Genomic DNA, 21487 nt, shown 5'->3' with positions numbered 1-21487 from the left:
TGTACTGAAGGGAAAGTCCGGTTAATTATCCTGACCACAGCGACCCCAAAAGGCTTACCTCGCTAAGTTTGGGCCATTCCTGGATTTTACTCTGACTGTGTTTGTGTGTGAGTGAGAGGGAGAGAGAGCAATAAAGAGAGAGAATTTGCCATGTGCTGCAAGCTTGTGTGTGTTTGGATGTGTGTTTATGGAGACAGCCATCCCCTTCAGATGTATAAAAGGCCTAGGCCAGTGTGATATTAGACCAGAGAGGGAGAGTGGGTTGGCTGTCCAGGTACGGCTTGTAAAACAGAGGCATGGCTCTAGCATAAGTCACATTTTAGTCTGTGTGCTGCAACATTAAAGGCTACATCTACAGAAATAAAGTGAGCAAATCAATACAGTGCCAGTGGGAGAACTGGCGCTGGTCACCCTGGGCAACAGAATGGGACACTGCATGGGCCTGCGGATTGGGTACCGTATGTCTATTTTCATCCAGGAGCTGTGCATAGTTTCATTTTGATACTTCCAGACGCTTTGGGAGTTCTGGGCACCTGTGCTGCCATTTGTTTGGAAAAATCTTAACTGGGAGGATTTTGTCTTCCAGGGTGCAGGAGCAGGAGAACCAGAAGCGGCAGCTGTGCGAGGAACTGAAGCAGCTAAAGATATCTCAAGACAGCAGAGAGGCCTCATGCCAAACACCTGCGCCAGAGGAGGAGGAGGTCTGAGAGGAGGGGAGAGGGATGTTATCGTACTATTGATTCTGTTAATTATGTTAAAGCAAGCAACATGTTATGTAGTCTAGGTGTTTAGGGTTGGAGTATTACTGGTTTACGTTTCAGTTTTTAATACTTTAAATGCGTAATCCGTGACGTTAACACAGTTATCACTTTGATCTATCCGGTGCAGTGATGCAGCTTGTTTTGTTTATAGACAGCTGGTAGAGAACAGCCGAGTGTGAATCGACGAGTTAAGTGGACATGTGCGCCCACACAAAAAAATTAATAAGGCCACACACCTACACACTTGTTAAACCTCGGATTATCGTGCTTGTGCATGTTGGAGCATTACAGTGGCACTGCTGTTGCATACAGTGACTTAATTGTTCTGCTGTAATGCAGCTCCTAGTTTCAAATTATTCAAACAGCCCATTGCTGATGTTTGAAACTTATTTAAAAATCATGGATTTTTCTCAGGGATTGAATATAGCCTGATCCCTCTTGTAATTTGCTTTTGGATAAAACATTTTTTTGTGTGGATTAAATGAACATGTAGCTACTTGTCACGGTACTTTCAAATCTTTCTCAAAAGATTAGTAGCACCTGTACATTCAAATGGTGCAGCTGGTCTCATAGGTTTCAGATTGTGAGTGTTGGACTGGAACAACTGGATGAGATGCTTTACCTGTGGCACCTCCAGCACTTTCATTTGTCCTGTTTTCTTACGTTTTTCTTGTTTCAACAATTTTTCTCTCAGCCTGACTTGGACTGGGACGAAGAGTTTGCTCTACAGGACTTCTTGAAAAATGAACTAGCAGTGAGGAACTCCTGGCTGCAGGATGGGAAAAAAGACTATCCACCAGAGAGAGTTGAAGAAGAGGATGGGGAGAAGAGGTGGACGGTAGTGGATACAGCTGGGGAAGGAGAAGTGAGAGATACATCAACTCCTCTTTCCCTCATCTGTACCGACGTTCAACCTGATCAAAGCACATCTGAAGGAAGACGAGGTAGGCAGTGGCAACAGTAACCTGTTTGCATGATGAATGTATTGGCATGCTTTGGTACAGACCTTTAATTTAAAGTGTTTAAAAGATCTTATGTTAGGATGTTTATCTTTTGTGCCCATTGAGAGCTAGTGATGAGTATTGATGCCAGAGTTCGTCATGAACCAAGAGCAAACAAAAAAAACAGTAGGGTTTTAAAACAGAAGTTGCGAAGGGAGCAGTATTTGTCAAATCAAGATTTGCAGAAGAAATCAATCTTAGTCATTGTTGTCAAGTTCTACGCCAGTTGACTGGTGGCGTTGGTCTTATCGCAGATGAGCTCCATCATCTACACACTGTACACGCTGTTATTGAAATTAAATGCTGTTGTAGCGCATGTCATCCCATTATCTTGAAATTGTTGTGAATGGTGGAAGGATATCAGGTAGCAGTCTGTCTTGCAACAATCTGAAGAGGCCTCTGACTGAAGGTTGTTGATGTGTGACACTCATGACTGCATGAAGTCTCCTTTTTATTTCCTCTGAGATTTGGGGTCTTAGTTGATGTATTATTCGAGGTTCTAAGATGCTAATCAGCTGCTTCCACTTGCAAAATATACATTGTTGCCGTGGTTACACATAGTAAAAAGTCTTCAGATTCTTCCACCATCTAAAATCTAAAGAGACAGTTATGAAAAAGGTCTAGAAAAAGAACAAATCTGAACTAACATAACAGAGCTGCTACGATCTTGAACGCTGCAGTTCCAGACAACAGGGTCCATTTGTTGGTGTTCAGTTAATCTGATGCTAATTTTAACTCAAATAATAATAATAATAATCACTTTCTGATTTGATTAGTCAAGTGCATCAGCTGTATTCTGGGTTTTTGAGTGTTTTTTTTTTTCATTCTTTTTCATTCGACAAATGTAAATGATCCTCATTATGCTGGAGCTTTTTGTGGGACTTTAGCACCTCAAAATCTTGATTCTTATTTGTCCTTCGTGTCATGACCCCATGATCCGTGGGGTCATGGGTTTCGCTTACATTCAGAGCACCGGTGCAGTACACTCTCTACCATTATATGGACGCACACATTCTGTGGCCCCTGGAAATAGACCCCTGCCTTCTATGGTGGTTGTGGCTCTGATCTTCTTAACGTTGTGCGAGAGAGACAAAGTGTGATGTGAGTGTGTCAACACATCTCCAGAATTCTTGGCTTCCTCAAGTTCCTTCTATGGCCGGGTGTGCGAGTGGTCTGAGCCCCCGAACTGAGCATGGTAATCCCCGTTTCTCTTCCTGCATGAGTGGCTGGCAGGCAGACAAACGGAACAGGGTGAATATAAGCATAACACCCCTTCATACATGTCATTTAACCCATCTGCCCCGCCGTTGTGCTTTTATAGTAAAGCTGCAGTTTTATGACACTTGAGACAAAGCTTTGGATTTTTGATGGGTTTTTTCCGCCAGCCTTTAAGGGTTCTTTAACTTCCCTTCATTACAAATAATTTTCTTGTTTTTTTTGTTACAGATTTTGCAGCCTGCACAGAGTCAGGACTTGAGGTTATTCGTCAACCTTTGCAGGTAAAATAACCTCAAATCAATTGATACAGTAATGACGTGTGTTTACATGAGGTGGATTAAGAAACTCCAGATTTTTTTTTCACACTTGTATGTCTTTTTCTTTTGCATCTCACTTTTTTTTTTCCCAACAAAAACATAGTAAATACAATGTGCCTTTTTCAAATGATTGATTTTATCCATTTAGGGGAACACATGTTAATCCTCTTGAGTCCCAAAACCTCCGAAATGCCATGAGAACCCTTTAGCAGACTGATAAACATGAACGAATTTGTTTTCTTTGCATCACAGTAAGCAAGAACCACCATGATATCTACATAAAAACCAGTTTGCTTTTATTTGTTTCAGAAAATATATTACAATTCAGAAAAATGTTTTATAAATGCTATTGGAGTGCAAATTAATTAATCATCTCAAATTGAGTTTAGTAGTAGACTAACAAATACTTTAAAATGCAGAGCGACTATTTAAGCCGATTTGATGCTGATGTTTCTTGAGCATCAGCATAAGTTAAGTTTCAAAACTCTTTTGTCTTGGAGTATAATGTCACTGTTAATGTTCAGCTGTAAATGTTGGAAGGTTGAAGCTACACCCAACCTTTCTATATCATCTTTAAAGCTGCTCTCTGTTGTGTCACATTGAAAGCTGTTATGAAATAAGTTCATATTTTAGTCTGACTTCTTACTTATGAAAATCAGCTTATCACTGGCAGGTTCAGAGTAATTTCTCGTCTGTTTTCACACTTCTCACAGGTTTTCAGTCACACTTGGACGCTTTTGCAGAGGCATTTCCTGCTGCTGTGTTAAAGGAACCATTTGCTCATCATATTTCAGAATCAACTGAAATGCTATTGAGGTTGTGATTTCCTAGAAGAAACAGTTTTTCAAAACAGGCTTAGTTTCCTGACTGGCTGGTTTACATAATAAAAAAAGCATATAGGCTTGTTTTCTTTCTTTTTTTTTTTTTTTGCAACAAAGTGTCTCTTGCAACACAAAAGGCACATAATGTGCTTCACTTTTTCCACATTTTGCCATTACAACCTTATTCAAAATCATATTAAATTAATTGCTTTCCTCAAAATTCTACACACAAATAACCCATTGTAACAAAGAGGAAAAAGTTTTTGGTATCTTTGTAAATTTGTTAAAAATAGAAATCCAGGAGCTGTGAATCATAAGTTCTCTCATCTCAAAATTGAGGTGTTTCTGCTGATAAAAAAGATTGTAACATATAAATGTAAGAAATGGGAATAGTTATTTTCAATATCAGTAACACAAGAACAGACCCATCTTCTTCTGACACGGGGTCCACCTTAAATGATTCTCTGGGGGTTTTTTCTCGCCAAGTTCTGATCCTGTTCATGCATTTTTTGCTCTCCTACCATTTGCCTACCAAATAGTTCTTCACATATCATGATTCACTGCCTCTGCTCTGAGGCAGCAGGCTCCATATTTGTACTAACTCTGCCTGTTTCCTAATATAGAACAGCTATGATGAAACCTTAAGATCACACCGAGTTGAAAGGAATGATTTGAAGCTAGACAGTATCTAAACTTGGATGTTTTACATTCTCCCCACTTGCTCAAACAATTTAATACCCAAGAGGTTTATGAAACTTAAATGCATTATTCGTGCTGTCAACTGTGTGCATTGAAGGTGATGCAAAACTTAATTAAGTCTCTTATAAGCAACCCATCACTGATGTGCCGAGTCTTTATGCCGTCAGCCGGAGTTTGACTTATGCAAGACTTTCTCATCTGGCGAAGTTTTGTTTCTGCCAGCCGTTTGGTTGTGTGTTTAATGTGAGCTGCTTGTTTGATCTTCCTTCCCCTCATTCCCATTATGAATGTTTATCATTTTGTTTGCGTGCGTTGCAGAAGGCGGCAGCAGTACCACTGAGCGCCCACTCACAGGCTGTCGGCATAACACACCCAGAGGCGGTTGCTCTCCCTGATCTGTCCCACTCAGAAAACAGTGAGACTTTTTTTTTCTTTCTTTCTTTCTTTCTTCCTCTTCTCCGTTTCTGTTTCACCGTCTTCTGCTTCTAATGTCACCTAGACTACAGCCGTACTTGATAGCATTTAAAATTCAACCAAGGCATGACTCATTTCTTTACTCACTCAATATGCTGTTTGTTCAGAGCAGAGAACAATTTTTTTTTTTAATCTGGTTAAATCGTCAGCCTTTCTCATGGCCTGTCAGCTTTCAAACTTAAACCACTTAATGTGGTGCTTTGCTGTCAGTATGCAAGTTTTAAGTAGATTATTGTGACTGATATCTTAAACTATACCATGGGTGTTTTTATTTTTAAATGCTGTTCTTTTTTTTTTTTTGTCTCAGCAGGTGAACAGACAAGTGAGTTTCCAGAGTTCAACTCCAGCCTTCCAGCTCAAGCTCTAAACTCACCGGCTGAACAGGATCACAGCACCAAGCCTCCTGATTCAGCTGCTGCAGAAGCAGATATGGCTTCTGCAAGCGACGCGTCGCCTGGAGCAGATGAGAAGATTCCCCAGAGCGACAGGTGAGTTGATGTCTTCAAAAGGAAATCGCCTCGCGTTTATTTTCTGCAATTGTTGCTTTTACCACTAGAGGTCTCTGAAGTAAAGTATTTTCTACATTAGTGTCTTGATACTTCAGAGTACTTTTTATACGTGACTGACTGTAAAGATTTAAAGGGTCAGTGAGCAAAATATCATTGTGTCAAAGATATTACATTGTTTCTGGTTAAAACTATAAGGTAACAAATATTCCTACCACTATGAAAATGACAAAATATGTAGTTGTATTTCACAAAATTGGTAACTTCACTTTTTATGAATATTATATGTAGATTGATTACACACTGAGATATATTTGAAAAGTTTGTTTCTGTCATAAAAATGTTTTTTTTCTGGTTATTGGGAAAAGCCTAGGAGCTATCTTTCATCCAGCTAATAGCTAGCTAGCATCTTCTTAAAGTGATTTTAAGTGGTAAAAAGTGTAGCACAAGGTTTTAACGATTTTAAAACTTTGATATACTTTAACACCCCACCTAACTTCTAGGAAACATGACAAGTTTCAAGAATCGGTTGCAAAATGAGCTACTGCTTGTTGTTCTGGTCATCTGTGTATTTGTATGATATGTTTGCATGTCAACACATCATGGAAAAAAAGGGATTATCCAAGGTAAAAGCAGAACTAGAATATCCTGAAGAATGCTGTTACTGATGGTTAATGTTGTTACTGCTCTGTGACAGACACGGCAGCCAGCAGATGTAAAAAAAAATAATACTTTGGTTGATGTTGCTATGCAAATTGGAAAAGAGAGACAAGAAAATTTTTAAATTATTTTTCCCTCAGTAGTGGGCCACCATCTAAACAAAACTGTTTAGATGGTGGCATATGAGAATCACACCTTCATATTACAGCACTGAAGAAAGTGACCTTGTCATGCATCCTGCTGGAGCATCCTCCTGATGCTTATTTCAGTAACTTCTGAGTTTTATTACAAACCTCACCAGTTGCAAGTGCAGTTGGCATTTTAGTTTCATAATTTCCCTATGACTTTGGCCATATTTACCAGTCAAATGGGTGTTTTGCTGTGTAGGAGGAGCTCCCAGTTGAATTGGTATCTCTGTGTCCGTGCTTTGCATAGACAAAGTCCACCTCCAAACAGACTAAAGCCTTCTGTGTCTGTAGCAGCTGTCAGATCAGACGTAGTTTGTTGTGGTCTAATTTTGTAAAGTGGGAATCTGAAAGTGTACATAGTGTCTGACACTTAAACTCTGACCTTTCGTTTTTGGTCAGCATCCTGTCGACCGGCGAGGATCCCAGGCAAGAAGAGGAGAAAGAAGACAAGCTAGACGCAAGCGCAGCAGACATGAACCGGCATAAGGTTAGTAACGGAGAGGAAGTGTTTTAATAAGTGGGGGAATAGAGTTTCCTCTCTTCTCCAGCACCAGCATGCCGCTGCTTCCTCTTCCTCTTTTTGACACAGTCTGTTTGGTCAACCCTTTTTTTTTGTCATTATGGTGAAAAGACTCAGTTGAGAGCACAAAGTAAAAGTAGTTCTGAGCTTTGCAAAGATGTTTAAATCGAGATGGTTTCCAGCTTTACTGAACCATCTTCCTAAGCATGTGAAATAATTATCACTATAAATTACTTATAGTGTTGAGAATGTATTTATTTTTTGGTCTCTTATTTACTTTTGTTTCATGTTTTTAAACAGTGTGTCAAATGTGTTTATGAAGGACAATAAATGAATCCTAGTCACTTTAAAGTGATAAACACAGAAATATTTTCTTGAAGAGCAGATAATTAACATTTTTGCTTTGAAAGCTCTACTTATTCAAAAGTCTGTTGTTTCTTGTCCCCTAATTAATCTTCTGAGACTGTGTAGTTTTCATAATGCAGTATACTGCTTGGCTAATTGTCTGTTCTTCATTAACATTATAGTTGGACATTATTACAAAATCAGAAATTGATGTTTTCTAATTGCAGTTAAACCATTCTTCTGAACCCAATATTGAATCCAGTGGTACTTTTATGATTTCATTATTGTACACAATAAAATTAGAAAAAACTACAGGGAATCAATATATTGTGAAAGTGATTGTATTTATGATGATTTTTGGCTCTTTGGATGCTCTTTTAAAGCTGGTAGTTACATTGATGCTGGTTGGCTGCAAGCTTTATGTGGTGCTGCCACATTAGTCGCCTTGCATAGGTGTAAGGTGAGACTCCTATGCAAATAGAATGGCTTGTTGCCTGGACTTTGCAGCTGCTGATGAGGGAGTTCTGTCATTTATTTCAGGTGTGATTGAGCAGGGATGTGCCCAATTGTTGTGGGATGGTAGCTCTCGAGTATTGGACCCGGATATCCTGATCTAAAATAGGTTTAAGCTTCTACAGCAGGCGACTGGGTACCTTCACTATATCAGACTTTCTATAGTGGTTTATGCTGCTAGTATCTTTTATCCCAACATAATGTTAAAAGGTACAGTATTATATAAAATCAAAATTTTGTTATTCCTTCATCAAAAACGTATAGGAGTGTTGCTTTGATTCCTTCATGCATGTTTGAGATGTAATTTAATCTCCGTGGCAACCATTCAGGGTGTCTATAAACGATTGAAGCTCCTCCTCTGAGCTGCCGTCTCCAGCTGAGCTTCCACCTCACAGAAAACCCCTCCTCTATACCTTCCCCACTCTGCTCCTCTAGACTAGCAGCAGCAGCAGTTAGCAAACACCTGGTGGAACTGAATGTCTGCTGAGCTCATCATACCAACCACTTCTCTGTCCAACGCTCCTGGTTAACGACATAATGGAAAGGCATTGATGTGATCACTTGCTGAAGGCGAAGTGTCTGAAAAAGCAGGAGATTCTTAAAGAGACAGAGGCCCAATTTCAAGGCGTCAACTTTCCTTTTAAGTTATGATCGATATACAGCATTTTCTTAACAACTCAAGGTAACATAGTTACTTGATTGTGGTAGAAAGTACATAATACCGCCTCAAAGATCACAGCACCCCCTAGTGGTCCAACCCAAAAGAAATATCAAAATTATTTTTATTTATCTTTTGACGTTTGACCTACCCTCAAACTTTATTTAATATATTTATAATAATATTGGTAGGGGTGAGAATTCTTGTGCCAGAAACCAGCACAAACAAACATTTTACATCATTTTTGTTAGATTTAAGGAATGCATAAGGGAACCTTGGCTCCATTTGTCTAATTTTGTCCAGTTGAAATTAACTGACTGAACAAAACATCGGGGTTATTTTTCTAAACAACCCCGATGCTCTTGTCTGCTCTTGTCGGTGCTCTATACCTGCTTAATCCAGGTCATGTCTGTGTGTAGACTAGATCCTAATCCAGTAGTCAACTGATAAAGTGCAGGATAGACAGTTAAGTGTGAATGCAAAAATGAATGTCCAAAGCAGTCGAGTCATTTTCTTGCAGAACTTACTTCTGCATTGAAGAGTGCTCCGGTCAGTGCTTATGTTTGGTCTGTTGATTTAATTAAAATAAGACTTGATTTCTGGGTTCCAGAATCATTCAATTCTCGACACCAGCCAGATTCTTGGTACGTCTTATTATGTGCTGTTTTTAATCCAAACTCTAAACTTTTAACATTTAAAAATTAGACTACAGGAAAACAAATCAGCTATTGTACACTGCTGATTTATTGTCACATAAATAAGTACTAATGATTAAAAAAGTCTTTCAACTGTTATCATAGTTCAAACGTTACGGGTCTCTTGGCAGCTGACAGATTTGTTGCTTTAAGTACAAAACGACCCAAAAGTTCTCCTTTCGTTGTTTGTCAGTGAAATGTTAAACCAAACCCGTTCACTCCAAGCTGCGTCATAACGGATATTATGCTCATGTACACTCATTACACAAGATGCCACTGCACTGATCTGAGCTCTCACCTCGCTCTCATTGTGCGAGAGCGTTCACACTGTTTTCAGGCAGTCCGCCTCCACCACTTACTATTATGCCTGTGTCAACTTGGTACCACTTCCAGCCAGATATACACACACTTATAAAGCTGCAGAGCTCTGCTCTCACTCTGTATGTGTGCATGACTTTCACATTATATAAGAAGTCAGCCTCATCTCTCTTCTCTGTACAGCTTAGATTGCATTACCCTGCCGTGGGACAGGTACGCTCTGTGGTTCTTCTTTTTAATATCAAATCATGTAGGACACACGAGAGAGGGAAAGCCTTTTTTTTTTTTTTTACTTCAGGGGTTTTCTTGTTTTTCTTTTCAGAGTCGTGACCCGTCAGCAGATAAATCGGCAGCTGAGGACAGGTGAGGTTTTGTTTGGTTTTTTTGTCGCCCCTTAGTTATTCTTCAGATTTGCAGTGTTTTGGTGTTTTACCTGTGAAGTGTGTTCTTTTGCAGCACAAGTCTCTTACCTGTGGTGGTGGAGGAAGAAGAGACGGTTCAGGATGATACCGCTGACGGTCCAGCTCTTCCAACCAGTGTTGCAGGTAAAAGGAGCAAACAAAACATCTAATCTGTATGAAAGTGGAATAGACAAATGGTATTTTGCATGCACATTCTTACATATATGAGTACCTTTGACTCTTTGACTTGCTTGATGTTCTTCCAAGCGATGAACCAGGTCACAAGCACCTCTGAGAGCGGCTCTCCTCAGTCAGAATCACAAATTGTACCTAAAAGCCAATCAGGAGGTGGAAAGAGCAGCACATCATCTAACCTCCCCTTTTCACAGGTAAGCCATGGCATGAAATAGACTGTATAAATTGATTTATTTATTATTTTAATCAATTTAAGATAGAAATCAATTTTCTTGGGTAAAACTTTCTAAGTTGGTGTTTAGCAATACCTAAACCCCAACTATAAAATCTTACAACCTATAATAAATAAATAAACTTGGCCTTGTGGGAGGCAAGCAAAGTGTGGTGGCCCGCCAGGCTTATAGTACACTGGGGGAAACCCTGTTAGGAGGATTTTTATTCTTTTTGTTTGCTTGTTTTAGGCCTGAAAAACAGGAAATAAGAGAGCAGATCTCAACCTTTTACAACAAGCAACACCTCTGTAAAAAGACTACAAATATAGCAAAGCAACATAATTTTAACTTTTAATTTATTTAACAGAAAAATGAGAAGTAGGGTTTTCATCCACTTGCACTATATCTAGATACAGTGATGTAAAATTATTTCACTCCTTGCAAATCGATTTTTTGCTCTTTTGTCACTCTGTCGTATTTCACATCATTTTTCACATCTCACAATCTGTCCCTGTGAGCTAATACCTGCTTGTGTAACTGGTGGTTGCAACAACTTTAATCAAAGGGCAATATGTCTTTTAGATTAGTATGGCAAAATCTAGCAAATCCCTCACTCCTCTTTTTTGTAGCAATATTTTTTATTCAACCTAGTTAGAGGGGATTCAACCAGGAGCAGGGTGAAAAAAGCATCAAAATCCAATGGAAGTTCTGGATTAGTCGAGATTTTGAATAGCTCAAAAAATAAGAATGAATATTTTAGATTGGATCAGTCAAAGATGGATTTTCTACTGTGCTTGTCCTGTTGCATAGCATAAACTGACTTAACATTAAGGGCACAAACTCATTTCTTCAGTTGTTCATATATTCACAAAGAAGTTTGGAGTCCTGAAGTTGAGGGGTTTTTTTGTGCATGTCAGATGGTCGTGTGATCATTTGTACCAGGGATGGTTTTCATTGTAGCCCAATCCTTATTGTTGAACCATGAAATGTGACTGAATTTCAGAAAAATAAGGTCTACAGTGCTGCAGTCTGTTGTTGTGTGTTGTTTTATGACCTTCTGAATACCCTAGGAATCGTTGATATGCTCTTGGATGAGCTACTCATGAAATGGTTCATCATTGTGTTATGTTTTATTTTTCCTCTTGAGGATATAGGCTTTACCTGTGGTTCCCTGGAATCCTAAAGCCTTGGAAATGACTGTAGTCTTTCTAGACCGATAGATGTCTATGAATTTGTTTCTCGTTGAGTCTCGAACCTTTTTACATCTGGGCATGTTGTGCTGCTTTTTTAGCTATTTTGTCCTACTTCATGTTGTCAGGCAGGATTGCAAGACACTGATTTCTTAGATTCTCTAGGTTTTAGGTCTCAAGCCTGGGTGTAGCTTGTAAAATTGAACGCAAAAATCTAGTTTTCTGGTTAACTCATATAGGGCAAGGCTGTCTTCTAGGTTTGTTTGAAGCCAGGGTGCTGGAAAAGCTTATTGTTGTAGCTGCATATGCTTGATAGCTCCTCATCAATCAGTTAGCTCTGTGTTTAGCTTGTAAGACTGATATCAAGAAGCTGCTCTTAGTGCCATTAAGTGCAAAGTACCATCTTTAGAACATGCTCCAAAATATTGCAATCTTTTTCAGCAGTCTTCTTAAACAACTTGAAATGTTGAGTGAAGATTGCAACAGGAAGATAAAATTCCTCCTCCCACAACAAGACTCTGCTTTGGAGTATCGCAGCCTGAACATGTAAACTGGAAAAAGTTGTTGTCTTTCCAGTTTTGCATGTGTACGCCAGTGTGAGCCTATCAAAGAAAAGGAGGGAAGAACAAAGAACAGTTAGATTTTTATCTCCAAAAGGAGAGGCTTATTCTAAATAATAAAGAGTTCTAAAGGAAGGAGGAAGCAGTAAAAAGACGGGAATGGACAGTAAACAGTTGTCTGAAATGGAGGGGCCAAAGCAGGAAATGCAAAAAACGGAGGAAGAGACGGAATGTTTTGCACAAATTTTGCAGAATCTGGCACACATCATGGATGCTGTTGAGAAGAACCATATCCAGGATGAACCAAGTGAGATCGGCCTGGTCTCTAGGAGACAATGTGAGTCAGACGCATTCATTGAAAGCTCCTGAATATAAAGCCAATTCACACTTTAAAGTGAATTCAAGGTTTTGCTTGGTCTAAAACTTTTACCGGCTCGTCTTCTAGCAGATTCATCCGTGAACTCTGACTCCAACGATGTCTTCAGAGACGACAGGAACAGGTAAGATAACAGACACTTATGACCCTTTTTAAAAAACGAGTCCAGAATTATTTAAGGAATGATTCTCTCTAACTCTTTCTTTAGCTCATCACCTACTGATAAGGAGATTGAGGTAAGCAGAGCAACTAACTTTGGAATATGTGAAGAATTTGTTTGGTTTGGGTGGCTAATTTAGGAATAAGAAGCACATTTAATTTATTGTTATAAAGTAAATGCTTCTAATCCAGATTGATATAATTTTCTTTAAATCTGAGGGGTTTTTTTCTTCCATTTAGATAGATTTTATGACAATGTCTGCAATGCAATGCGTTTTATTTTTCCAGGCCGAGTTCCAGCGCATCGCACTGGGATTCAAATGTGACATGTTCACCCTGGAGAAAAGGCTTCGATTAGAGGAGAGGTCGCGTGACCTTGCAGAAGAAAATGTTCGCAGAGAAGTGTCCAGCTGCCAAGGCTTGTTGCAGGTCCAAATTTGAACCTTTAACTCTTCCCTTCCTAGAGAATAGTTACCCTGCATGTTTTATCTTCCCCCGCTTCAGTACAACTGAGCCAAATGTTGGTTTATTTCCAGAAACTTCAATGAATGTTGAATTAATTTAATCTTCTAAATCAGCTGATTTGGAGTATTTCTGGCCCTTAAAATCATATTTTAAAAAAAGATGAAATACTGCTGATGGCTTGACGATATCTTGTGGGAACGTAGAGTTGTTTGGTGTTTCCTAGTGAATTGCTGAATCTTCTGCTAAAAAAATTTCCTACTTTCATTTTGCCTCACTTTTCCCTCCTAGGCTCTCACTCCTTTGTGTGAAGATGACAGCCAGTCGATGGAGATCATCCAGAGGCTCCAGAAAAACTTAGATATTCTGATCCAGTCCATGACCAGAGTGTCCAGTCGCTCTGAAATGCTTGGAGCTATTCACCAGGTCGGATAAAAACTTCTGCAGGAACACTAGAGTTTTAGTTTTTTTTCTTGTTTTCATCTTGCATCAAAAATTGACACTTTGTCTGGACGACAGGAGAATCGTATTGGTAAAGCAGTGGAGGTGATGATCCAGCACGTTGAGAACCTGAAGAGGACGTACACTAAAGAACACGCTGAACTCCTCGAGCTGAGAGAGGCGCTCATGCAGAGTGAGAGATCCTTCGGCTCACAAACGCAAAAAGGCAAATGAAGCTTCTCAAATTGATTTTTCTTACCTTTTAACCAACTTTTAAATAATGTTTTTTTTGGGGGTTTTTTTAATGACAGATGATTTCCGGGGCAAGAAGCCGCCATCGAAATACATGGTTTGTTACTTCTGGACCTGAATGACTTGAATTAAGTGAGATTTCTTTTTTTTTTTCTGTCTTTGATGTCTTTGTTTTTTTCTTTTCGAAGCAGGAGAGATCCAGAAGAGTCAGCACACCTGCTATTGGAAACATTCACTTTGGCATGGTAAGAATCACTACATGTCAGCAATGTGCACTTAGATTTATCTTCTTGAGAGTCAATCTCTCAAAGATGGATGAGATTTAAACAAATTAATGAAACAAAAAGTTCAGCAAAAACTCCCAAATATGTCTACTATCAAAAACCTTTCCACATTTTATCATATTACGACTACACACTTGAATATAGTTTTTACTCGTCTTACGTAACAGACCAACTCGCAGTAGAGGATAATTGTGAAGCAAAAGGAAAACATTTTTATTTGTGAAAGAAAAAGAATCAGAAGGAAACACTGGCTTTTAGTTAACCTCGTGACCATAAAGGGACAATATGTTGAATACACACATTTTATATTTTTATTTGTTAAATTGTTTGAAAACTGCATCACTTTTGGAACACATAGTTGTGTTCTATCACAGAAAACTGCACAAGAACAAAAAGGCACTGCAGTTTGTTTTGTGATGAAATGCAAAAGTAGAGAGGATGTGAGTATCTTTGCAACATATTTTGACTCATGACTGTTTTCCGAATATGATCAGATGTGGCGTCGTAATTTAGGAGGTGGTTTGAATCTGAGAACATTTTTAATGAGCAAAAACTCAACAATAGAGATTGTCTGGTTAATTTTTGTTTAAAACACAATCATGTCCTCATAAAGTTTTTTTTGTCTGTTACAGCCCAGAATGGGTCAAGATGGCCCAGAGAGTGAAGTAGAGAGGTTGACCAGGAGATCCCCGTGGTAAGTAGTAAAAAAAAGACAAAAAGAGCAAACACATTGAGTAAATATTGGGGAAAATGTCATTGCATTGATTCAAAGTGGATTTCTTCAGTTGTCTGTTCCTTTTGTTATTTTCGGTTTCGCTTTTCTCCACGGTGTACTGTTACTTGGAGGCTTGTTTTTATTATGCCCCTATGTGATAACGATGGTTTCCAGGAATGTGGCAGGGAAGAGCATGACACGGCCGCCGCTAAAACGGTTTGTTAGCTCTGCGGCCTGGGTTGACACTGAAGACCCCCCTGACATGACCAAGGGGTAAGGAGATGGCCGTCGCTCTGGCTGTGTCACCCTGGTCTTTTCAAAGCAAACCCTCATGCATAAAGATGGCTTTTACTTTTTACCTATGAAACAGGATGAGATTGGCTTTCATTCTTTAAGCAAGAATTGCATTTCTTTTTTTTTTCTGAGAAGATGGGGAAACGTGTTTTCATTTTGAGTGTGCAAGCCAAACGGTTGAACTAAATAAAAAACAAAAAAATCTGAAGTTGATCAGAAAACTAGATAAAAAAAACCCCAGCAATGACACTAAACCACATGACGGCCATCTTTTATGCATTAGGACGTGCACTTCCTCATCCACTTCCCTGCATGAGGAAGTGTCTGTGGAAATCGGCTGTTTTAATGGTCTGTGCTGCTGCAAACCCACTAAGACCTGAGCTGCTTTTTGTGCACAGAGACAGGTCTTAATTGGTTTATGATACCATCCAATACAATATTTGTTTACCAAAATTACTATTTGTTGTATGTAAAGGTGTGAATTTGTTTTATGGCTTAATGCTCCGGTTTTGAAACATCCACACCGCCTTCCATTAATGTTAATACCCCTTGAATTTTCTTTTCATATTTTGTTGCTTTATGACTTCATAAACTTCACTGCATCCATTTGATGTTTGATGCAATGAAAAGTGACGCATCAAGCATGTGGAAAAAAACATTTATACAGGTTTTTATAACAACTGGAGATGGTATAATTACTTGATTGTGCTAATAAAATGGCTGAAAAACTCAGCCAGAGTTTCAATAATTTTAGTCAAACCACATGTTCCAGTGGCCCAAAGTCCTGATTTAAATCCAATTAGACGATCTGTGTCAAGACCTGAAAATTGTCGACTGAGGTTCTGCAAAAATGACCCAAATCTTTGAGATATAAAGTAAAAGTCTCAGTCAGAAATGGATTTTTGCAAATTGGCTGAATACTAATAACAATTTTGTAAAGTTCAAGGGGTATAAATATTTTTCAAACCGCTGTAATTTGCTTGACTTGAAATGCATTCATATTTAGCTAAAATGTAAATCGTCATTACTCTTGTTTAAAAAAAAAAAAAGAAAAAAACATGTCATTTGGGTGTCTATCTTACCAGCTTTACCAGCTTTTTTATTTAAATTTGTTTTTGTGCTCTATGTGCATGACATCTGTCTGCTTCACCAAACGTTGTGGTTTTGTAGCCTCACTGTTCTGAACACTGTTTGTGAATGCATGGCCGTGCACGCCCACAGAGCGTCGTGCAGCAGCGCAGACTGCCAGTCGGACGACAAGCCGAAGGAGGCGATGTTGGAGGAAAGGAGGAGGCCCAGCATCCCTGAGAAACTCGCCGCTCTCCTTCTGCCCCAGAAGACGTTAGTGAAAGCAAAAGAACACCACCAGCTTCCTGCAGCACTACTATATGCAAGCAAAATGTAAAAGAACAGTGAAAGAGTTGATCACTTGGCATCCAGCGAGGTTCCTGTACTGCTCACCTGTGGTGTTCTTTCTTTAAATGCAAACCACCGATAAGAGGAATCACTGCCCGCTCAAATTTAGGTCCTAATCTAATACGTTATTTGGTGCATAACTCTCATGTTGACAGCAGATGCTTGCTGCTTCACCAGCAGTTTGCCTGAATCATTACCTGAAATGGTAATAATTTGGAGGAAACATCTGTAACATTCATAAATTTGTCTGAAAGTTAGAAGGAACATGAGGAACCTCCTAAGTGATGAAACTGTTTCTTTTAAGGGGATAAAGCTGGGACAACTTCTTTACTTTCTGCAGCTTTCTGTTAACATTGCACTCTGTATTTTTGCTATACTTTTTTTGAGTTGAGATGAATGTGACAAAAGAGTTGATTTATGACTTCTGCATGAGGCTGGAGCTCGGACTGTTTTTGTCAAGCATCTACTCCATGTTCATCCTCGCCAACCTTGTTGTTCTGTCCCTAATATTAATTCATTCATCTGTGTTAACAATTTCTGGACAAGCTGGGGGTCTTTCGGTTGAACCTAATCTACGGTGGGGCAAGTGTCTGTCCTATGCACGCAAGCAAATAATAAGCTGTGTTTTTTTCTATCTGTCTTTTCCTTCCTTCCTTACAAATAACTCAGGAGTCAGGATGAACTGTTTGTCCTGCTGTAAGTGCAGAGCGTCTCTCAAGTTCGTTCTCCAACCTTTGCACATTTTTTTGCATTCTGTTCATTATGATATAAATGCTTGTCTATCTTTAAAACAGCAAAACTGGTGGCTTCTGACAACAGATCTAACTTTCAGATTTCATTTAATTTGCTGCTTGTTGCTCATCGCACAATTTACCATAAATGAAACTGATGTTTCCTGAAACATCTTGTGGTGGCTTTACTTCCATCACGATTCATTTTTGTTAAGTTGACACACTTGCTTTACAGTATCCCCTCTGGTTAAACATCCTTCATAGAAAAGCTCCAGGTGATCATTGACTAACATTTCCTTCTTGTTCCTTCAGTCCAAGTCCTTCACCCAGCCCCACAACTACAGATCCAGGAATTCCTCAGTCTGTTTCCCAAACCCTGACCAGTTCCAAGGCCTCGGCTGCAGCAGTGGCCAGAGGAAGCAGAGGGCTCTGGCTGTGGTTGGCTATTGTGGTTGTGCTAGCAGGTAAACACGTCTGCTTCCACTAAAAATGATGTACATGTGTTATTAGAGGGTTAAAATGAACAGGAGAAGAAGCAAAGTTGGCCACACGATTGCAGTTTCCACCACAAGCAATCGGATATGAGCATATAGTACATCCTTTTTTTTATTATAGGGTTTGATATATCTGCATATTATAATAAAAACTGTTTGACGTGCAAAGGCTTCAACCTTTCAGACAATTTTAATGTAGTGATGCTGCTTTTTACATGACCAACTTGAATTAAACTCGGCTCTCCCTGACACCTTTAAAGCTGGAGTTTGTAACGTTTTATGACAAATTGTTCTCTATCATATTTGTAAAATCTGTTACAATGTCATGACAGTATGATATGAGACGATTTGTGGGAAAGAAAAAAAAAATCAAGCTTCTTCACCTGCTCTCTGAGCTACTGTTGCCGTCTGAAGAAATTCACAGCTCCCGGTCAGAAACGACCAATCAGAACCAGTCATTCGTGCTCATGTACCAGCTGCTCAATGTCTGAATGGTGGAAAAACAACTTGCTGTCCCAGGAAAACTGTTTATTCTTAGTTGTAAAGGAAAGAGCTTGGTGACTGCTGTGCTTTTGTGCGTGCCAAAATAAGTCACTTTAACCTACCTGAAGGAATCTTACTACATTTTTTCCTTTGAATCTCCCTACACTCCAAGTTTTTACTGTGTTTTTCATCTGTTCACCACACTTATATGTTAATGGGCTAAAATGCCTATCCTGAGATATAAAACGCATCTTCCTCTCCAAAGCCTTATCTCCCACTTTTTATGACACGCAGGCCTTCTTGCACTCCTGTTCAGTTTGGTGACGCAGCCAGCAGTCGATGCAGCGCCGGTGGGGACAGGAGACTCTTGGATGACCATCCAGCAGCTGCTGTGGCCTTACGCTGGGCTCCGGCATAACGGACAACCACCTGTGTAGACGGTGTGTGTGAGGCCGGTGGTTCTGGAGCCCCTCAACCCCTCTGCAGTACGTCTCCTCGCACCAGCGTGGCGATGGCGGACAGTTTGCCACTCCTGAGCAGAGACTGATGGGAAGTTTACTGGTGCCTGAATATTCCTGAATCAAGAGTTGCATTAACAGTACAGGCCAGGCCTTGGGGCTGGGAGGATGGTCAACCCTACAGAGGATTTTTTTTTTTTTTTTTTTTTTTTATGTATCGGATCATGTTTGCTAATTTAGTCTGTGTTTCTGCTCGTCTCTGTGTTTACAGGAGAGGTTGTGCTGACCAGTGTTTCAACCTGAAACTATGTAAGGTTTTCACCAGTACTGCTGGAAACAGCTGATCATGACGTAACACACTCAGTTAAATCATGATGTGTCTAAAAGAGCTGGTATAAGCGCTGACCAATTATGTCACACTGAGGAATGATGGCACAAGTGTGTTGAAACACATTTCATTTGCTTAAAGTTAAGAAGACTACAAATGTTTTAATAGTTTTTTTTTTATTTAACTTTCTGGTAACAGAACATAACAGTTGACTTGGCTATACTGTTCATATAAGCTAAAGTCTACAAACACTGGCTATGAGTTTATTTTATTTTGTTTGAAATGTAAACAATTATTAGCTTTGAGTGGAAAGAGAAGAATCTTTTTACCTCAAAGCTAAACGTCACCAGGTATGTACTGGTATTGTAATTGTTATGGATTTAAGACAAACTTTTTTTTTGTTTTTTAAGGTTGAACACCTTTTTGTTTTTTCGTTTTAAGTTTGAACACCAACTTAATTTCTTTTTACTTCTTTCTGTGGCTCCCACAGTTTTCAATTGAATACACTTTTGTATGTCCCAAAGAGGATGCATGGATCTTTGCACAAATAAAGTAGCCTATTCTGCAATGAAATCCGTTCTGCATCCCAGTGTAAATTTAACGTTCATACTGGTGTCGGTGCATTAACCCAATACCACCATTTATAAATCAACCGGGTTTCTGGAAGGGAGAAGTTTTTAACAAACCCGTAATGGAAGTTTCTGGCCATAGGAAATCCACTCACTGTAATCCATCCTCACACACATGGAATTAATGATGTAGTACTTCAGTTGTTTTGGTCTATTTTAATCTCTTTTCCTTTCCTCCCAGCTGAAATGCCTTGCAGAAGTATTAATGCCATGCAAACTCAGCTGTCATTTGTCACATGGCTACAAAAATCTTCAACTGATTTTATCTGGATTTTACATGATTGGTAGAAATTTGTGCACAAGTGTGAAGAAAGGCGATATGTTTTTACAAACAAAAATCTCAAAATGGTGGTTTTCATTTATATTCAATCTCCCAAATGTATATTTTGTAGATTTTATAGGTTGGTTTTTTTGGCGTTTTTTTTTTTTTTTTTTTTCCCCCAAGGTTAATCTTAACCATCTGCACTGCGCACCACTGCCGCAACTCAAGCAATGCTATGGCCAGGCTGGTGTGCAGTGGTCATTTCATGCCAGAGTTTTGACTATATGAACAAAAAGTACATTTTGGTGTCATCGAGCCAGAACACCATGCTTTCTTTATCCTCTCTAGAGCTTGTGGCAAACTTCTTGGCGGTCTTCTTACAGTTTTGTCACAACTCTTCCATAAAAACCGCTTTTGCCCAGTGCATGACTGACTGTTTTCCTCTCGACAGATTCTCTTTTTGAGCTGTGTGTCCATGCAGATCCTCCAGCTATGGGCCTCAAGGCTGCTCTTTTATGAAAAATTATCTCTTTGCCCTTGTATGGCCATTTCTGGGTATTGTTGCCATATTCAGTTGATGGGTTTAAGCTGTTCTTTGGAAGATGTCCATATCTTATGATGCATTTTCAGCTTCAAACATCTCAACAACTTTACCCCTGACCTGTTGTGTTTCTAGCACGAAATTATGTCTTCGTTTCACATTGATGCACTACTTTGCTTTGGTCTACTTCAGGTGGAAAAGCTCAGGGAGCATGAATACTTTTACAGGGCAGTGTACTAACCAACGAGCCAGTAATTTTCAACATGGAGCCAGCTTTTTAATGCACTTCCCTATTTGAAAAAAATATATCTCTTTTTCCCTCTCGTGTTGATGTAAAATTGTAAACAGCAGATAATTGTAGTACCAAAGCAGAAGTTACTAAACTGAACCAGACATGTTACTGGTAATAATTTGCATCCGCACAGCTTAGTGATGCAGTGTTGGTGTGCGGAAGAGCTCTGAATGTCCCATTCGACATTCCACATGGTCCATGAGAAGCAAATGTAAAGAACAACATCTGGCCATGTTTCTGTGGTGGGGTCCTGAAACATGGCTTTGAAATCTTAGTTTCAAATGTTCTAAATTAGAATTTTTTCCACAGTTCCTTCTTTGCACTCTGAGGGCAAACAAGCTGTAAACCCTCCAGCAGATGGCGCCATTCACCTCATAATCTCTGCACTCTCAACCCTAACCCTCAATTCATGAATGAAAGGACTATTCGTGTGTGAAAGTGGAGAACAAAAAATATATTCGCTCTTGGAGGTCAATATCCAGATACCAAGAATATTTAAATTAAGATTCCTCTCTACAAATATGTCAGGTCTATATGGTGAACCAGTGGAGTATTTTGTTGCAGGAAGGATTAGTGCACTTCACAAAATAGATGGGATTATGAGGGAAAAAAATATCG

The 21487-nt window shown here is 39.3% G+C and overlaps 1 protein-coding gene across 9 annotated transcripts in view; it reads left to right on the top strand.

Annotated features, from left to right (window-relative positions):
• Positions 1 to 19718, top strand: part of LOC122826628 (lymphoid-restricted membrane protein) — a 31648-nt gene extending 11930 nt beyond the window's left edge. For 3 of the 9 annotated variants that reach the window (XM_044108733.1, XM_044108731.1, XM_044108732.1), the window contains exons 18-39: positions 587 to 701; positions 1456 to 1705; positions 3209 to 3261; positions 5136 to 5232; positions 5599 to 5779; positions 7045 to 7132; positions 10017 to 10057; positions 10151 to 10239; positions 10363 to 10484; positions 12505 to 12589; positions 12698 to 12752; positions 12837 to 12864; positions 13076 to 13216; positions 13541 to 13675; positions 13769 to 13916; positions 14002 to 14039; positions 14131 to 14187; positions 14859 to 14920; positions 15116 to 15214; positions 16457 to 16576; positions 17695 to 17846; positions 18654 to 19718. In XM_044108733.1, coding sequence (XP_043964668.1) covers positions 587 to 701; positions 1456 to 1705; positions 3209 to 3261; positions 5136 to 5232; positions 5599 to 5779; positions 7045 to 7132; positions 10017 to 10057; positions 10151 to 10239; positions 10363 to 10484; positions 12505 to 12589; positions 12698 to 12752; positions 12837 to 12864; positions 13076 to 13216; positions 13541 to 13675; positions 13769 to 13916; positions 14002 to 14039; positions 14131 to 14187; positions 14859 to 14920; positions 15116 to 15214; positions 16457 to 16576; positions 17695 to 17846; positions 18654 to 18796 — 2299 coding nt within the window. In that variant the 3' untranslated portion in view covers positions 18797 to 19718. Of the gene's footprint in view, positions 1 to 586; positions 702 to 1455; positions 1706 to 3208; positions 3262 to 5135; positions 5233 to 5598; positions 5780 to 7044; positions 7133 to 10016; positions 10058 to 10150; positions 10240 to 10362; positions 10485 to 12504; positions 12590 to 12697; positions 12753 to 12836; positions 12865 to 13075; positions 13217 to 13540; positions 13676 to 13768; positions 13917 to 14001; positions 14040 to 14130; positions 14188 to 14858; positions 14921 to 15115; positions 15215 to 16456; positions 16577 to 17320; positions 17348 to 17694; positions 17847 to 18653 lie in introns of all 9 variants that reach the window. The other 6 variants (XM_044108734.1, XM_044108736.1, XM_044108737.1 and 3 more) reach the window with 6 other exon arrangements.
• Positions 19719 to 21487: the final 1769 nt, after the last annotated feature.

This window comes from Gambusia affinis, linkage group LG23, assembly GCF_019740435.1.
Source record: "Gambusia affinis linkage group LG23, SWU_Gaff_1.0, whole genome shotgun sequence".
In the NCBI taxonomy this organism is placed as follows: domain Eukaryota; kingdom Metazoa; phylum Chordata; class Actinopteri; order Cyprinodontiformes; family Poeciliidae; genus Gambusia; species Gambusia affinis.
The sequence above is the reverse complement of the archived record's forward strand: the minus strand, read 5'-3'. Positions and strand labels throughout refer to the sequence as shown.